The sequence below is a fragment of the Parus major genome, chromosome 15 (genome assembly GCF_001522545.3).
Source record: "Parus major isolate Abel chromosome 15, Parus_major1.1, whole genome shotgun sequence".
In the NCBI taxonomy this organism is placed as follows: Eukaryota; Metazoa; Chordata; class Aves; order Passeriformes; family Paridae; genus Parus; species Parus major.
In genome coordinates this window covers 6,425,443-6,443,837 of record NC_031784.1, presented here as the reverse complement: position 1 = coordinate 6,443,837, position 18,395 = coordinate 6,425,443, and the positions used below count along the sequence as shown (strand labels likewise).

The window sequence follows — 18,395 nt, the reverse complement described above, 5'->3', positions numbered from 1 at the left end:
GCCTCATCGACTCCCAGCTCTCAATCATGTAACCAAATATCCCACTTTCCATTCCCCTCTACGAATCTGTGAGCCTCCAGCCTTCATTGCCGCAGCATTACCATATGACAACTCTATCTGAAATAACAATAGCAGCAAAGCACTAATTTATCATCTCTCAGAGCTTTAATAAGCATTCTGTCCCTTTTGAATAAGTTAAATTACATTGTTTACTCCTGCTCTTCATCTCAGCTCCTCCTGCTCCTTTCTCTACCACATCCTTACCTCTTTCACATGCTGCCAAATCATTTGGTTCTTTTCCTTCTCATTACACCAGCTCCAGTCACTTGGATCCCTTTCCCCTCTCTACAACCAAAGACTGTTGAGCTGCTGTGTTTTTGCTGGCAGTGGCTTTCCTGAAGCAGCTAAATGAATTCCACCTCTAGCTCCAGCTGCTGCTATATGCCTTCTTTTCGGAAATTAAAAAGGAGCCAGGAACACACGACACCACATAACCCAGCAAGTACTCTGCAGGCCAATTTCCAAGTGTGATTTATAATCATGATGCCCTCGCTACATGATTTTATTAAACAAGATCCAGGGAGTCTTAGCAGTCCTGTTTCTAAGACTGATGTTCTAGTGGGTACCAAAAATACCAAATTGTTGCAGGCTGATCTTGAGGATTGTTTTGTCTTTTTGCAGCAGTGCCAGAAGTTACCACGTTACTAAATCAGCACAGCACAATACCCCAAAGAGATTGATACAAACTGATTGCAAATACTTGTAATTTTTCACCAGCAAGATAGCAGTCCCTTTGTACTAGCAGTTTGAAAACCTTCTGATCAGAGGATACCTGGATATACAAAAAAAAGCTTTCCCAGACTCTTGCTCTCACTGGAAAATGCAATTCTCTGCCCACACAAGCTCTGTGCCACTGGCTTGCACCTGCCTGTGCCACTGGGCAGGCAATTCTCCAGACGAGTGCCCGTGGAGGAAAGCTCCCAAAGAAGAGACAAGAGCCAAGTCCTACAATTATGTGGGTGTGGGAGAAGGGCTCCCTGTTAATCCTCTCATCAGCTGGCACAAGAATGAGAGTGCCAGACAGAAGGAAAGATGTGACCCAGCTCTTACACACAGGTCTGCAGCCAAGGTGTGACTGGGTGCCAGTCCCACCCCTGGCATGCTACACCTGCACCTCTGTCCTGCTGCAGCTCCAGAGAGCTCTGTGCTGCTGGAAAAGGACAGCTTCCACAGGGGAGCCTGAGGCAGCAACAACACTGACAACAGCATCTGAATTCCCACCTTCTGCATATTGCAAACAGATTTGGCCATTGCCTTCATACATCACAAAAAACCCAGGGATTTATTTATAAACCTACCTAATATAAACTGCCCAGAAATAAAGCTACAGGCCAGTGAAATGAAGGGCAGTGACACCTCTATTTCTGAGAAACTATGACAAACTTATCCCTCTCTCTAAGTACTCTATACCCCAAAGTAGTCATGGAATTCAGCCTTGTATAGAAAAAGGTTAATAACAATATCCTGCTATCTACATAACTATGTCAAACAGCTGAACACAGTTATGTGTTCCGACACTTTGGAGAGCTTGATCAGGCAGTTCACCTAAAGTAAACACAGAAATGACGAGGAGGCAAATTACCTGCTTGGAAAGGCAGGAGGAGGAAAGGAAAAAGGGTGGAAGTTCTCACTTCAGCCCTCCATCAACTGAGATTTAACCAAGAATGACAAGGTCTAACAAATTGGAAATAATAACCAAAAACAGAAACAAGAGGTTTCATTAGAAGCTTTTCTCTGGGGAAACAGCCTCAGAGCATCTCTTCACTCTCACACTTATTTTCAATCTTTGAGCATTGTGCACATGCAAAACGTTTTCCTGGGATGGAGCAGACTCTTGGACAACAAACTTGAGCACTCTAACAACAGACCTGCTTTTCTTAAGACAACTTTCAGGCACCCCAAGCTGTCCAAGAACCCCAGGAATCTGCAGACCATTGATTTAAAACCACTGAGTAGAAAACAATAAAACCAGTTATTGGATAAAGTGTTACATCAGAAATAATTAAAACTGAATGGCAATTGACTCTGGTATTTTTCACATCCAAGAGCCTCTTCTCTCTTAAAAGTTTTAACATCAAATTTCCTGAAAATCAGCAGTGAAAAAGAGTGGGGTTCCCCCCCCCCCTCAGAATTTTTACTGCATATATAAAATTAGTAAATGGTGAATATTTGGAGTCAACTTGTAAAATCTCTTCCAACAATTATGTTTATGCACTCTCATGCACGTTTGCATGCATTTTTCTGCACATCTACCAAACCACTATTGCTTTCTTGGTTAGCTGGGAACACTGTGGCTCTTTAGGCAGATCCATACCAATTGTCACATGTAGCAATTCAGAAAAAACCCCAGCTAACATCAGCTATGAGTGCCAGAGCAGAACAGTTTGCATGCAACTGTGATGGATGTTCCTAAAGAAAAAATTCTTTGCTGGTTAATACAAACACGGCTCAGCCCGTATGTCTCTATATCAAGATCAAATAATGAGAGAAGTAATCAATTGTGGCTGCAAATATAAGAAATCTTAGTGGAAGTTTAACTTGGCATCTACCCAAAGCTGAAGAAAACTCCTTTCACAGTGAATGAGTGCTTGTCTGGCAGGAGTAATTACTGGGGCAAGCCTTCAGCTGGAACAACTTACTGAGGCTCTTACCTACAAGGACAGGAGCACTTACATGGAGGGCTGTCAGAAAACTCTCCAAAGAGTCTATTTGCTGTTTTGGTCAATTTTCTCCTTGTCAGAAGGGCCTCAAGCAGCAGGGTACGATGGTGCCTGTGGTACCCAGCCAGCCACACTCCTCTTGGTGCTGCAGCCACCAGCACAGCACCTGCCTGGGACCTCTGGCTCACCTGAGACAAACCCAAACCAGCTCTGACTCCTTCGACACAGGCACCCAAGAAGGCTCAGCTCTGGCCCTCAAACACTGCCTGGAGAAGCCATGGCAGGCATGAAAGGGGCTGACAAACACACAGTTCAAAGCCAGGACTGTGATCCCACCCAGCCAGCCACAGAATCCACCCAGCAGCCCTGGGCAGAGCCTCAGGGAGGGCAGCAGCCCTCTCTGCCTGGCCTGAGCACCAGCTTCTGCCTCTTCCAGGGCTGTTTGGAATACCCAGTGTTCCTAGGGGGAGACTGTTATTAGTTAGGGGCAAATGAATATGGTCTGGGCATTTAATGATGCAGAAGAGGAGCTGAACTGCTAGGTGGCATTTGTGCATAAAGATAAATGGCTTATAATATTTTGCAGATGATGTGCTCTTTTACAACTAAAGATTTTTTGGTTCCTTTTAAGCCCAAGGTTAAAAACAAAACCAGACAGCACAGACAAGACATTTCAGTTATGTCAGAGAGTGAATTATTTCTACCCTGGGATAGCTCTTGTGTTAATTACACTAGATATAAAAAAATACACCTTTCTGGCAGCAAAGGCAAAATCTTACTGCTGAAAGACTCTACTACCCCCCCACTGATGTCCTTGAGAGCTTGAGTTACATTGCTATCTGCAACTGTATTTAAAAGATTTCTTTCTTTCTTTGTGATAAAAATGGCAACTGCAATTTAGAAAAGAAAATCATGAGAAAATCTCACCAATAACCTGCAGCAGGTTTTCCAAAATTGTCTATTAAATTGACAGGAAAAGTTATTTCCCTTATATAAATAAAAGCATGGCCTTCCACTGCTCTCATGATGCAAAAGAAATTAAGACACCCTCTGTTCAGTTTCTTAAAGCTATTGGGTTACTTATTGAACTTGAAAGACAGCAGGAAGGGCTTTAAAATCCAACAATAATCAAGGTAATAGGGCACCTCAAGCCAATTCCCCACTCTGAATGGGTCAGGCAGGTTTCAGCTTGGATTTTTTGTGTCCTTGATATAAAACCTAACTATAAGGGGATTAGTTAAAAGCAGGTGATGGCAGCACAACCACAAAACCAGCTCGTTTGTAGTGCTCCCTTCCATACCCTTTGGCTCAAGGCATATTAACATATTCCTGAAATGTCAAGAGTTCATTCCTGCTTTTCTGACATGTGCCACTTTCACTGGCTGAAACCAGGAGTGTATCAAGTACCTCCAAGGCAGCTGTTGAAATGGCTGTTTCCAGCCAACAGCTGTTCCCATGTGGCAAAGGACAGTCCCCAAAAGCAGCCTCCAACCACTACTGTTAATGCCACCCTCATATTAGTGTGGAAACTGAGGCAGGGAAAGACTCAAATGTGCCCAGTGGCACCCGAGGAGCCCCCAGCAGAGGAGGGAACTGAGGCAGAATTCCCAGCTCCTACTCAATGACAAATCTTGCCTTGCCAAATCACACACCCAACCTTACCATGAGCCCCAGTGCTGCAAGCCTGATTGGCTTGGGTAGCTCTCAGCAGAGGTAATCAATACTATGTACAGAGAGATCTGGCTTTGAATTCTGTTTTATAGCATTTGTTCAGGATGACACTCACCTCAGCTGTACCCACCTTCCACTCCTTCCCAATTCCACAGTCAGAGAGGGCAGAGGCACCAGGAACTGCATCTGTTTACCCTCCCCTTGGTCATTTATAGAGCACTCAACAACAGAGTATGGGTTCAGCTTTGAATACTGCAGAAATCCCACATTTCCTTCCCAAGCAAGTCTCTTATAAAACTCAAGTATCTTGCAATGAGAAGGGTAAGTGGAGAGGAGGGCAAAAAGAGCCAAGGGCAGGAGATATCCCAGACCTTAACACAGAGACTCTTAACGCAATTAATTTCCATAGCCACGCTCCTGTCTGCTGATACAATGAGTTCAATTGACATGGCAAAGGTCACCCAGTGCATCTGATGTTCGCTGAGATTAGAAACCCGGACCTGACAAGATAACCCCAACACATAATGAATGATTTGGATGTCATGCAACACTTGAATGTGTTCCTTCTTGAATTCACTTACTTTATTCTGTTGGATAAACAGAGTGTGTTATGCTTGGAAACACTGCAAAACCAGTCTGGTAAAATATCAAATTCTGCAAGGTCTGAGCATCTGTAACTGGCTTGATAAGCTACAGAACAGCTTCCACCCAAGACACTTTTATTCCTACAGCTGATGGCTGCAGACAGCAGAAGGAAAGACGGCCACTGACCAGGAATGAACTGAGTGCAGCTAGGCAGGAACAATAGGAAAAGACCTCACAGAATTGCAGAGAACCTACATGAGTGCTGCTCCCATTCAAACCATCACCTCTGACAGCTTCACAAAACTTCTCCAGACTTTCTTTCTTCCTAACTATCCCTCACTGAAACCTCATGCCAGTCATTAGAACTTAATTTCTGCTGAAGATGTTTCCATGCAAGCATTTGGTGTTTTGTGGGACACAGGTAAAAGCAGGCAGCATGCTGAAGGTATGGGAATTTTTGCCTCCAGAAGAATGGAATTTGCAATGTCTCAAGATCCTTTGATGAATATTCAAACCAGTTTCCCAAGAGTCATGGTTTGTGGCAGGGGTCTTAAAACTATCTTGCTGCTACTCTTTTTCTTACTCTGCTTTTCAAACTGCAGATCAGATCCCAGTGTGTCACACGTGGGGAACAATGGACAGCACATGCCACAAAATTTGCAGTCCACATGTTGCTAACCCCAGACCTCCCAAAAACTCCCTCAATGCTCTCTTTAACACCCCTGACCATGGCACTGAGGTCCCACTGCCACCCTGCTGGAGCCAAGACCAGGCATCCCACACACACCAAAGTTTACAGTGTGGATGAATATGGAGATGTGGTGTGACTGTGGTCCAATTCTACCTTCAGAGGCTCATCTGATTGTGCTTCTGGCAAGGTACCTCAGCCTGAGGCACACATGAGGGACCTCCAGCTTTGTACCCTGCTGCTGCTCTAATCCCCGTGCCCCAGGAGGGGAAGTGTGGTATGGGAAGAAGGAGGGAAGGGGGAGACAGTGCCTGTGATGGCACACAAAGAAAAGCAGATCACAGTGAACTGCCTGAATTAGAAATCACAGAAGTTATTTTGTATTCATCTATCAGAGAGAGAATTTTATATCTAGCCTATACAATATGCTAAACACTTATCAAAGAACATTTAGAGAGAGGAAAATCTTTGCATTTCCTAAAAGACTGCTTTTCATTCATTATGTTTAAAGAAAAACAAACAAATGTACAAGGATAGGATGATGAAAAATTAGAAAAGATAGCCTGGGGGATGAGAGGAAAAGGCTCTCAACAACTTAGTAGCAGCACTTGCTGGTTTTATGCACAGCTGAAGCCAATCCCTTGAAAAGGAGAGTTTTGACTCTTAAGTGGCCAGCACCTCTTGCAACATATTTCCTAATCAGCAAGTATTTATGGTCGATATTTTATATTTCCAATTTCCCCCTAAGGGCTCCTGAGAAGGCAGCACACCTGCCAACCTTTTCAGCTGGGCCAATAATTGCCAATTTGCTCTTTGCCTTAGTATATCACTCAATTTAGCCCTGGCTGTGCCCTGCATACATCCTCATTCATCTCTGTGCCCCCATGACAATTAGAGTGTTAGCTTCAGCTAACTAGGGCAACTATTCTACTAGGGTTGGAAGACAATTATTAGTCTATTTTCCCATCTTGTGGCAACAAAATTGAGAATCCATGACAATTACATTCAGCAATTCTGCACTCTGCCGCCTGCTCCCCCTCCTTGCCCCCACCTTCCGAATATTTCAAATTATCACAGCTCTACTACCACATTCAAATTTTCCATGTTCACAGGGAGTGAGGCTTCTATTTAAATGATAATGAGGGACGATCCATTCAATTTAGTGAGGGAGAAAATCCATTAAAAAGCAGGCAGTTCTTAAGCTGATGGGTCAAGAAAAAGATAAAAACCCTTTTTTCAAGCCATTATACAAGGCTCTGTGTGGATTTTTGGAATGTTCAGGACATCAGAAAAGATTAGGACAATTATGGAACATGGGGAAAACCAAAACAAAATGCCCAAGCTTTCCACTTTTACTTGGGTCAACACAACAAAATAGCAATATGGCTTATCTGGCTCTTAATTCTCTGGTAACTTCCAATTACCTCACACGGAAAGGCAGCAGAGGAAAATCCCATTTTGGAAAAAGGCTGTTGTGACTGTTTTGGTTGTAGAAGACCTGAGAGTACCTGTAATAAGGATGTCAGCTCTGTAGTAGTATTTAAGGAACTTTTACATCAACGCTGGGAACATAAACAAGTTGCAGATTCCCATCTCCTCTCTGCACCACAAAAACTGGGCTAAAACTTCACTGGTTTTCTGCTCTGAAGTTTCATCATCCCAAAGAAGAGCCCAGCCTCAACAAATCAAACCTCTGCAGCCAGAGATGATTTCACTAGATCATAATAAGCATTTTTTTCCCCCAATGACCCATAATAAATGCCACTCGGTGTAATGTCTGGAAAGACTTACTATACAAGCCAGACAATTACTGTCTCACTATGAAATTGTATCATTCTCTCCCCACAGAGTTTTCACTTGTGGCAAGGAAGGAGAAAAATGCTCTGGGTTTCGTAGTGGACGAACCAATGGCTGTTTGTGTGTGTGTGTGCACAACATAATCAATCATTTGCCTCAGTTTTCTTTAGAGTGCAATTATTCCACGACAGACCAGGCCACCTCTTGACTTCATGGTCCATTAGAGACTAATGACATGCATTAATGTAAATAAAGAACAACTTGCTGGCATCCCATTGAACGAGTCACCTCAAGAAACAAATGGCACGGAGGGGCTAAGCTGTTCAGAACAGCACTTGTGAAATGGGGACCAATGAAGCTGGAGGGAGGATCCAGGGCTCCTGAGATGGCACAGCTACAGCCAACACTTTGATAGGCACATTTCCCACCACACCTGCTGTGTGCTACCCTACAGCAGCCAGACCTGTCACCTCCTGCCTCATTTACTCCATTGTTCACACCCCACTTAGTGGGAAAGGCAGCACAAAAAGCACTCCTGAAGGCCAAATGCACCGAGGAACAGCAGGAGAGTGAGAAACAGCCCAGGTGCCTCCTGCTGCAGAGCATCCATCTATACAGGGGCACTGGAGCCTCGCTTTGTAACCACCAGCCTCCAGGAAATACAATCCCTGCCTTCCCTGGACATCCTGACTGCCCTGTGGTCCTGATCCTGAGGACACAAAAGGAGCTGTGGCACTTCAGTGGCACAACAGGTATTTAAACAGGGACACACAGCTCCAGAGCCAACAGGGACCAGGCATGGCTGGACAGGAAATCCTGCAGGAATCTACACTCAGAAGCACGTGGTTGTCTCCTCTCCCTTTCCCTGCTCCCTCTCTGCAGTAAGAGAACCAGTCTGCCTCCTCATCCCTTCACACAGAAATGGGGAAAACCACCTGACTGCACCCATGGGACTTGCTAAGACTTTCAGACAGTCGCTAAATAGGCTACAGAACATGTAGCAGCGCGAGAGGCAGCGTTATATGTAATTAAAGCTAAATTGCACTCATCAAATAATGAACGAAGAGCATTCTGCGACTCACGAACCTTACTTTTCAAACTGTTTAATTACTAATTTGAAAAATTCTCATTTGTGATGGGTCGCCAGGTCACGGGAGCAGCTTCAGCAAAGCTCTGAAGTGTGCCCCGGCCTCCAGGCACTGCCCAAACGTCTCTGCTGAATAAAAAAGAACAGAGTGCTCATTTCCCACTGAATTTCACTGGCTGCTGAACAGGCTTTGAAGATTTTGCAGGAATTAGGCACTCAGAGTCAATTCCTACAGGCTCAGCCTGCAACTTTGGGGGCAAAGGGAAAGGAGGAGAAATACTGGAAGTGCATTGGCTTAACAAGAAAAGTCTCCAAGACCACTTAACGCTTTGACCTGAGCTAATGGCTAAGCTGGAATATGTTATTCCCTTCCTGCAGCTCCCAGGCTCTCACACACCCGTCAGGAGGGGAGGGGAGGCAGGGAATCGCATGGATGTACGTGTATATAAGATTACCATCGTTATTGACTAACAACACAGCCAAAGGTGTCCCACAGCAAGGGGATCTGTCCCGGGGCCCCCCCGGCGCGTGGGCTCGCAATCCTGGAAGCAGATCACAGGACACGTTATTTTTCTCTTCCTCCCACTGCGTCGGCTGTTTACAGCGCCCCATTCACACTCCAAACATGTAGAGAGAATTTTCCCCCGTCACATTTCCCTGTCAGAGCTGTCAAGCTGAATCCCGCTTTAATCTGCCAAAAGCACTTTTCTGCTGACATTTTTAATAAATACTTTCAGCTTTTAAACACATTTGTGGGAGCCATTTTTTCCCCTTTTTTCTCCCTTTTCCTCCTGTAGAACGGGCTCTGAAAGCCTTAATAGCAAATACATTACACTTATCAAAGGCTTCCCCCCCCCCTTCCTTTTGCATCCTGAAGCGGAGGTAGTGTTTTCAATTTTAAAGCTAAATTAACTGTCCAATTGAATTTAGCTGGTGTGAGCCGTTTTCTGTGACAGGTTTTAGTTATGAAGCATATTTTACATTAATAGAACTCAACATGAAAACCACTCGCTCTGGGATTTCTGTGGCTTGCCATTGAAATGGCAAATTTAATATTTCAGACATGCTCGTGCCAGCGTTTGATTATTGTTCTTCATTTAAATCTCTCCTAACGGGAAAGGTCCTAATTAGTAAAAAATCATGTTTTAATGAAGGCGAAATGCTAATTGCTAACACAAAAAGCCTTCGTATAAAATTATCCCAGCACTGCCATTGATTTCTTGGTGACTCAAAAGCCCATTTGTGTGTTTACACACTAAGGCACCGTTTGCTTTTGTTTTATCATAACATTTCACTCAATGTACCATCGAATTTCCTGAGAGAAAGACAGCTTTCCTCCAAAACCCTCTCGTATCTTGGCGGCAGGAAGCATAAAATTAGATGAACTAACTTTGCACCCAAACTATGTGATTACGTGTAGCAGTTAAACCCAAAGATGCTGTAAAAAGCTTTTTAACACAACTTCTTTGAAAAAAAACAAAACAAAACATCAAGCCATTTTTCCCCAAGGAATAACAATTCCATTTTGTTTTCCCATCTCTGATCTTTCGCTTATCATATTATTTGCACCATGATTATAGTGTTTGCAAGGCAGCTCAACCACTTATGCCGTAACACTCAATCATGACATAAAAAAAAGTTATTACACAGTGACCTCTGGATGCCAACATTTGTTCAGCAAGATTTATGAAAAGCCATGTCAGCAGCGGGAATTGCTGCAATGAAGCGATGCTTTCTCCTGAATGGTACTTACATCACTGAGACGGTCCCTTGAGCTGCTCCGCTGAGAGCTTGTGGCCTCCCTGATGCTGTCTTCCTCGCTATTTCTGCCACTTCTGCTTGTAGGGACCTTCATCTAGAGGGAGAAGAAGGAGGGGGAAAAAGGAGATTTTCAAGCACTGCTCTGACACCTGTTCCCGAGGTTAGTCAATGTTTCTCTCCTACGCCCACGGCGCCGTGGAAGGGATGGAACGCACGGGGCTTCTCTGCAGTTGTGCTTGGCCACGTGTGCCCACACTCCTGTTCACCAGTGTGACAGGGAAAGTGCTTCTGGCAATTCTTTGGAACCTTAGGCAAGGTTGTGCCAAAGTGCTCGGGGGCCTGCCAGGAGGGGAAGGGGACGGACAAACCCCCTTCACTCTGCTCCCAGCACCCCTCAGCTGGGACACTGCTGCTGCCTGACCCAGTGGCCAGGCCATCGCTTCCCAGCCCGGAGATGTGCCCTGGGGACACCCCAGGGACTGCACTGAGAGCTCAGGATGGCCTCTGAGGGACACTGGCCTGAAACAATTTCAGATACCACACAGAATCTGAAGTAGAGCAGATTCTGTGTCGTATCTGAAATTGTTTCAGGCCAGTGTCCCTCAGCAGTTAAAGGCTGGTGCTTTAACTGCTAAATCATCCCACTCCCTTCACCTGAAGTTGTGAGTCTGTTTGGATAGAAGTGAGAGAGCCAACGTTTGAAGTCACAGCAACCTTCCTCTTACATCTGCAAAGAGTGTTACAGGGGGAGGACAGGGGTAGGATAGATGTCATTCACAGCTTCATTCCTGGGCTCATTTACTAACAAATTATTCTGCTAATTCCCTCGTGAAATATTGGGTGGAAAGAAGTGTTTAATTTATTAATAGGTTCTATTCATATCAGTTTGGTTCCATTTAAATTACACTATTTAAAATGTCGGCTTGTACAAATTGGTATTTTTAATGGCAATAAAATCCCTTTGTTTCTTGCTGTCCTGTTCCATGGTGGCACTGGCAGCCAGCAGGGTTTGCTCCTGGTGCTGATGTACCCCTGTGGCACTGGGCACACTGGGCATGTTGTCACCACGTGGGCACAGCTATCAGAGCACTGGTCACTGCACTCCATGGATGTTTTACAGTGCTGCCAGCCCAGTGCCCCACAGCCTGTTAATATTTTAATTAAATGTTCAGAGTAGTGTACGGATAACGAGCTCCAGTTCTCATCCAGAGCGCACAGCCCTGTATGGGCTGGGGTAGCAGAAGGAAAAGGAAAAGAAGTAGAAGGAAAAGTATCATGCTCAGTAGATTTCTGATTAATGTCCTTGCTCTGCATGCCTTTGCCACCTTTGCCTCATCAATACACCTTCTTCTGCAGGATAAGACATTTGGACACATTTAAGTGATAGAAAGCAAAATTTTATCGTGGCCACCTCATCACACAACCACCACTCTCAGTGCAGTGCCCTGGCTCACTCCTTGTCCACCACCTTTCAAATATTGCCCACCTGAAAACTTTCATCAAAACAAGTATTTTATCTTTGCTCCTATGTCAAAATCTTCAAAAGCACAGCACAGCAATGAGAGGCAACCCCTGCTAGGATCTGCTAGAAGCATTTCCAACAACAGTGAGCTTGAATTTGGAACTATCCACACCATGTATCAAGGCAAGAAATAATCCACTTGAAGTTCATAATGTTCAATCCATACTGTCTGTTTCCTTAATAAATAGGTCAACAACACTGAAAAGAGAAATCTAACTATCCTACATCAATATTGGCCATAAGCCATCAAATTTTTAATTCCACATATAATTAAGTAAATTTGGTAATTTTTTTTTCCTAAATACATTAAATGATTGTCATTCACTTATTTTACTCTTTTTGAGGTCTTTATTAAGCAATTACTACTTCAGCTATGCCATTATCTTGCCTAGGATTGATGCCAAGCCAATAAGACAAATGGTAATACCCCATTAATTACAGCTTTTCATAACACTGGCACACCAGCTTTTTTCTGTCATCTGGGTCTTTCTACACTTACTCAAAACCCAACTCCACTGGTTTCAAGTCATCAGCCAGCTCTTCTGAAACTCTTGGATGTAAAGTATCTGACCTGCCAATTCCAATCCTTCCAGACACAGCAGGTGCTTTGTTTTGCCCTGAAATAGGAGCCACTTAACCATTACAGGGCAGAATTACAATTTCCCTAATACAGTACAGAAATGCCCATTGAATTCTGCAGCTTTCTGATCCAAAACCTTCTCCCTCCCACCTAGGAACACATCAAAGCCTGTCAAAATTATTACACTTCTGACCTAAACAACTCCTAGACAGCTGCAATTAAAGGGAAAATAAATTATGCCATTCCAAATCCTTTCACCTTCCCAAGTGCAAATGGTTGCTAGAATTAATTCAAAAAGACTAAACTGCCAGCTGTTTAAAGTTAGCACAGACTCACCCAACCTGTTATCAGACTGGATCCTTTTGCTGCTTTTCTTGAGTTACAGTCAGCTCCAAACACCACCTGTTTCTTTTCTCCAAATTTCATTAAAGGAAAACTACACCTACACACGCAGTAACAAATTGAGACAATTTGACCTGACAAGGTCTTGCACGGGCAAGCAAATTAGAAGCATCACTGCTGCCATTAACCTTTCCAAGTAAATATCAATTATTAAACTTGCTGCACTACCTCTGTCCCCAGTTTGCTGCTGTGAATTAAGAGGGTCATCAGCCTTTTTGACAGATCTTGTTCATTTACACCTGCTGCCTGCCAGCAGGGGAGCCCGCACACCCGCAGCCCCAGCGCTCAGCCAAGCTGCCTTAATTCATCAGTAATTACCCTAATGAGCCACATGCAGGACCCAAGGAGGAGGACAAGTTGTTCTGCTAAATGGATGCATTGGTTTCAGGGGCACTACCAACAGACCTGGGTATTAGCAAACTGGTCCAAAGCTTCTTTCCCAAAGTTGCCACTGGCTCAGCTGCTTGATTTCTAGTGATTTTCTCTGGGTGTTTTTGCCTGAGTTCCAGAAATTCCTCCTGACCACGTTCCCCGATTGAGTTTTACTATAAAAACTAGTATCCCTCTCCCTTGGAAAAAGTCATTACTGTTCCAGAGTTTGCAAAGCTGAGGTGGGCTCCTGGAGCTGCTCCCAGCCTGGGGATGTCACCTCCAGCTCAGCACAGAGCCAACCAACTCCCCAAATCCACATACAACAATTGCCAGGGACCTCCAGAGGCACTGCTGCAACACCAGCCACGGGGATTAAACACCCCAGGTGGACCAGCCAAACACCCCATCTAACACTTGAGCAGCCTATACTAAATGCCCAGGGTATTTACACACAGTGCCAATGTCCTTCAGCAACCAGAATTACAAATGCAATTCAACATTACAGGCTGGTCTCACCTAAAATCAAATCCTTTTGAGACACAGCCTGTCCCCTGCATTACCCACTGAGTGCACCCAGGTCCTTGAGCAAAAACAATCCCATGGATGGGTTTGCTCCGTTTGAGGCAGGATTAATCCAAATTGTCTTCCAAACTGGAACTGGAGGGTTCCAGCGAGCATAACAGAGCCAAAACAGAGACTGGGGAACAGCAGGGGAAATTGTGTGGGCCAAACCTGAGTGTGTTTGATTGAGTTGCCCTTAGGTCTGCTCAAAGTGTTTTGGGAGCTATCTGAGAAGCAAAATGTCTCAAAATAACTCTGGTGCCCACAGCTCTGCAGAGAAGGGCTTGGAAAGGTGCTCCTCAGCCTTGTCTCCAGAGGGCTGGAGGTGGAAGGGAATCTTGTCTTAGACAAAGGCTGACTACTGTGTCACCTCTGGAGAGCAAAGCTGGAAGAAAATAAAAAGGCACATGGGGACAACTGAAGCTATTTGTTAATTTATCTCTTCCAAAGCCTAAGACAGCAAGACATTAATGTCCATGTATATGAACTGAAATCTTGAATAGGTGCTGAAGTTTTACTCCAGCAGAGTTTCATTGCTGAAGTTAAGGCAATTCTCCAAAAGCATTGATTAAACCCAAAGCTGCTTAAAAGCCAGACCAACGCAGTCTCCTGTGAGATAAATAACACCCCAGACCCTGCACACACCGCAGAGCAAAGCAGGCAATCGCAGCTCTCTGCAGTAGCTGCACTCCAGCTTTCACCAGGAACGCCAGGTTTGTGTTTGAGAACATGAAAGAGGCTGTTCCCAGCTCGGTGGGAGCAGGCCAGGGCTGCAGGCAGGGAAGGACCAGGGGTAGGTACAGAGGGTTTGCAAGGCCATGATCAATTTGCATTCTGCAGGTGCTCACGGACAGTCCCAAGCCATGTTCAGAGCCAAGAATTATGAACCTTGCGCTGTTGGACATCATGTAGCATGATTAAATACCATAACTCATCCCAGTAATAACTCCTGCTCTGCTACCCTGGAATGCTGCTGCCTTTCCATCTCTCCCATCCAACTTCCCCCTCCTTACTTCTTCCTGTGGGGTGGGGGGTGGAGGAATATATGAATGGGCAGAATGGGCCTTATTTCCCTAAAAGGGCTTTTTCATTACCACTATGCTGGCTCTCAGCCCCTGCTTTTTAATCATAATAGATCAGCCTGCTCTCCATTTACTTAAGCTTTTCCGATGTCAGAGGAAAGCACGTTTTTATTTGGCACACCTATTTTCACATCATGGGCACGCTGCCCCTGCTCATTATTAATAAATACACTTCGATTTATCACAAGCTCCATTTGAGTGCCACGGGGAGCCCGGGGCAAAAGGAGACAAATTCTTTTCTTAAGTTGTTCTGAAAGGTGCTGGGCTTGCTGACCCTCACCCCCATTAACCCAGCACAGCTAGTGCACTCCTACTGGGAGCTCCACGGCCTGTGCAGCGGCAAACTCGGACTGATCTTGTGCCATCTCAATATATTTGTTCATTATCTTGCGCACACACAGAAGCATTTGGAAATGTACTCGGGGCACAGGCCAAATTGAATCATCTGCCTTCATTTTCCACACGATCTGAAGCTACAGCTGCTACAACAGGCTGTGGGATTTTTATTTTCCTTCCTTAACAGTTTTTTTTCCTCACTCTTAAAGTCACAGCAGTCTCGTTTTAAACCCCTTGCTGCTGCTTGGGTTTGTATCTGTGTCGTACAAAACGGGTCTTGCATACACACAGGGTGGGAAAAGAAATTCCCAGCAACCTCTCTGCACAGTTCTGAAGGAAAGACAGAAAGCAGAAGCCTCAGGGAGAGACATAATTAAGATATTAATCTCAGAGATTCTGTTCTGGTGGCTCAGATGGGTCTATTAATCCACTAATCCTGTCACCTCTGCCAATGGACAGGCACCAGCAGGAATGGCACCCACCTACTTTGTGCTGCACTCTGGAGCCAGGAATGGTCCATGAAAACAAAGCTGCCCTTTCAAATCAAAAGGGCAAAAAGTCCCACACAGCACTGAGCCAGGCTACCTCCTTTCAGGAACACATTAACTTCAAGAAGAAAGTTCAGTTCCTTCTTAAAGCTCTGGAAGATCCACTTTCATTTGTCTTTAGAGAGAGGACAGACCAAACACAACCTTTGGATTCCCGTGTTACTGACTTCATGGTAAATCTATTTTGGCAGGAGCCACTTGGAGATAAGTGGGTAGAGCTGAGAGGCATCCAAGTCCCAGAGTTTAGGTCCAAGCTTTCAGATCAGCAGAGACAGGGATGAATCAACTTTATCATGCTCATCTATCCAAACTAATGCTGCTGAACACCACTTTACATCTCATCAGCAGGTAATGACTTTATCATCAGCTCTGCCAAAGGACCCTTTTCCAACTCTTTCTACAGGGTTGAAGAAAAATTCCTGCAGGTAACATTTCATTCTAACAAAGATCATGATTTCCTATAGCTACAAGAATTGATAACGCCAACTGTTCCAAAAACTTACCAAAAATAATTGTATGGCCTGTCCCCTTCCCAATAAAGGATGAAAAGGATGCTTAAACAATATTTTGAGAGACTTTTTTGCTAACATATGCTTGCATTTTATTATCAAGTCCCAGATAAGCTCATGTTTCTCTGGTAGACTATCAGCAGTAGCAGCTTTCTGCAGCAGGAGACAGTAAACTGCCTTAATAAATACAAATGGACAATTTAATTAAAATATATTGGCAACTTGGAAAAAGTACTATTTGTGGATGAAACAGTCTGTTAAGGGATTGCACTCAAGGCTAGCCCAGTGTATTTTAGGCAGGCAGCAATAAGTGGCAGTGAAACAGTGCACAGAGCTCTACCCCAATGATTAAAGACCACGCCGAAATTTTAAATGTCTGTTTTCCAAAGGGGGAGGAAAGTCACCCAGTTGCCTCTGGTTTTAATGTTGGAAACAAAACAAACCGTTTGGCTTTAAAAATGTACTTCTTTAAACCTGAAAAGACCGACGTATCAAAACAAGGTGGAATCAGCTAAACACATTACTTCTGATTTGTTTCCTTGAAAATCCAGCCTTAATGCATTCTAACAAAATTTATCTATCCCAAGCATACCTCATAATGAGATCAACTGGGAAAAATATCAGGCTTGTTTGTATATTTTATACTTGCTCTAACTTGGCAGTTTGGAGATTATGTATTCCCCAGGTCCCTCCTTAAATCGTTTCACACGCTACAATTTGATTTTCTTTGCTTGGCCTTTTCCACAATTTTTTTTGATACATTTTATTGAGTTCTGGCTCAGAGGGAAACGTTTCCTTTGAATTAAGGGTGCAATCATTTTTTCTCCCCTCTAAATAAGGACATATGGCGTAGAAAGCAATGTTACGGTCTGAGTATTTTATGATTGAAGTAGAGCTCATTTTAAAAAATGACAGTAGCATCAGGTTGGATTAGAGTAGTTTTTCTAATTGGGTGGTGCTGCTGTGGATACTGTGATGGGCTATCTTGGCCATAACTCATTTTAAATATGACATGTCCATTTTTACTTACTGTGATGAAGAAGCAAACAGCAGCAGTGTTACAATACTGAAGGATAATTGTCCTTTTTTTTTTTTAGCAGTCACTCAGTTCCATGATGTTTCAAAGGTTACTGCTTGCACATTTACCTGCTGTGCACACTTACTGGTTCCCTAATCCTGGTTTACCAGTTTCTTTTGGCTAATTTACATCAATAGCCTGTGCTGCAGTCAAGCAGTCTGTAACACAGTGGCTTGTTTTTACCTCTCCTTGGGATGTACAGAACTTGAATTGATGCTAGCAAAGGATTTCTGTGCTTAGACTGAGTCAGCTGCTAAAGCAAGGCAAGTACAACCACCTCCTGTAATAAAAAGTATTATCAGTGAAAAACCAAAGGATTTAAAAGCCACTGATAGTTTCTCAGCTACTTGAGCAACATGAACTACTCAGTAACAACCTGACTTTACATCTTCAGGCTTGCAACCAGATATGAGGGTCACCTGCCATTTCTAAGTGCAAATTAAACCCAAGCTCCTTTGGTACAGGCAGCTGTCTTTGCAGTTTTTGGAATAACTCCTGTCTGGAGCTGTGACTAGCCAGGGCAATGTCCTGTGATGAGCCCAGCTTCAGCTCCCTGACACTTCTGCAGAGCTGGTGCCACTTCTGGCTAGGCAGGAACTCTGTTTCACCTCATGGTTCTCCAGAGGTGCCATCAAAGGAGGCCAGTGCCCTGGGGGCCAGGAGAAGCCTTTCTCCTCAGTGCCCAGCACACAGAGGCCGTATGGAGCAGTGGGGCTGGCTTTACTGCAGCTCTGGAACTGCTGCAATGATTTTTCACAGCTTCTGGGCTGGCAGGTGGCCTCGGCTACGGAGCAGAGCCGGCACCGCTTCCCCACCACGGCCCGCGCTCTCAGGATCAGGAGCCTCGCTGCCATGCGAGAGCTAATGCTTATTTTGGAAAAAAGCTGGTGCTTAAGCAGGCAAAACTGCTCGATTTTACAGCTGCCATCAGGCCTGCGTAGCAAACTGCACTCTGCATGCCCCCAGCCGCACTTGGCAGATGGCAGCAGACAGCTGGGAAAATCTGGGTTTGACATACGTCAGTGATAAACTGTGTCAGCCCAGACCCGCTTAGGTTACAGCCAGCGAGCGCGTGCCGGAGCGGGACTTGGGCTGC

At 44.6% G+C, this 18,395-nt stretch overlaps 1 protein-coding gene across 14 annotated transcripts in view; it reads right to left on the bottom strand.

The window, feature by feature from the left end:
• Nucleotides 1–18,395, bottom strand: part of FBRSL1 (fibrosin like 1) — a 367,873-nt gene that overhangs the window by 272,831 nt on the left and 76,647 nt on the right. For all 14 annotated transcript variants that reach the window (XM_033518104.1, XM_033518111.1, XM_019008372.2 and 11 more), the window contains exon 2: nucleotides 10,302–10,403. In XM_033518104.1, the coding sequence (XP_033373995.1) occupies nucleotides 10,302–10,403 (102 nt within the window). The remainder of the gene's footprint in view (nucleotides 1–10,301; nucleotides 10,404–18,395) is intronic.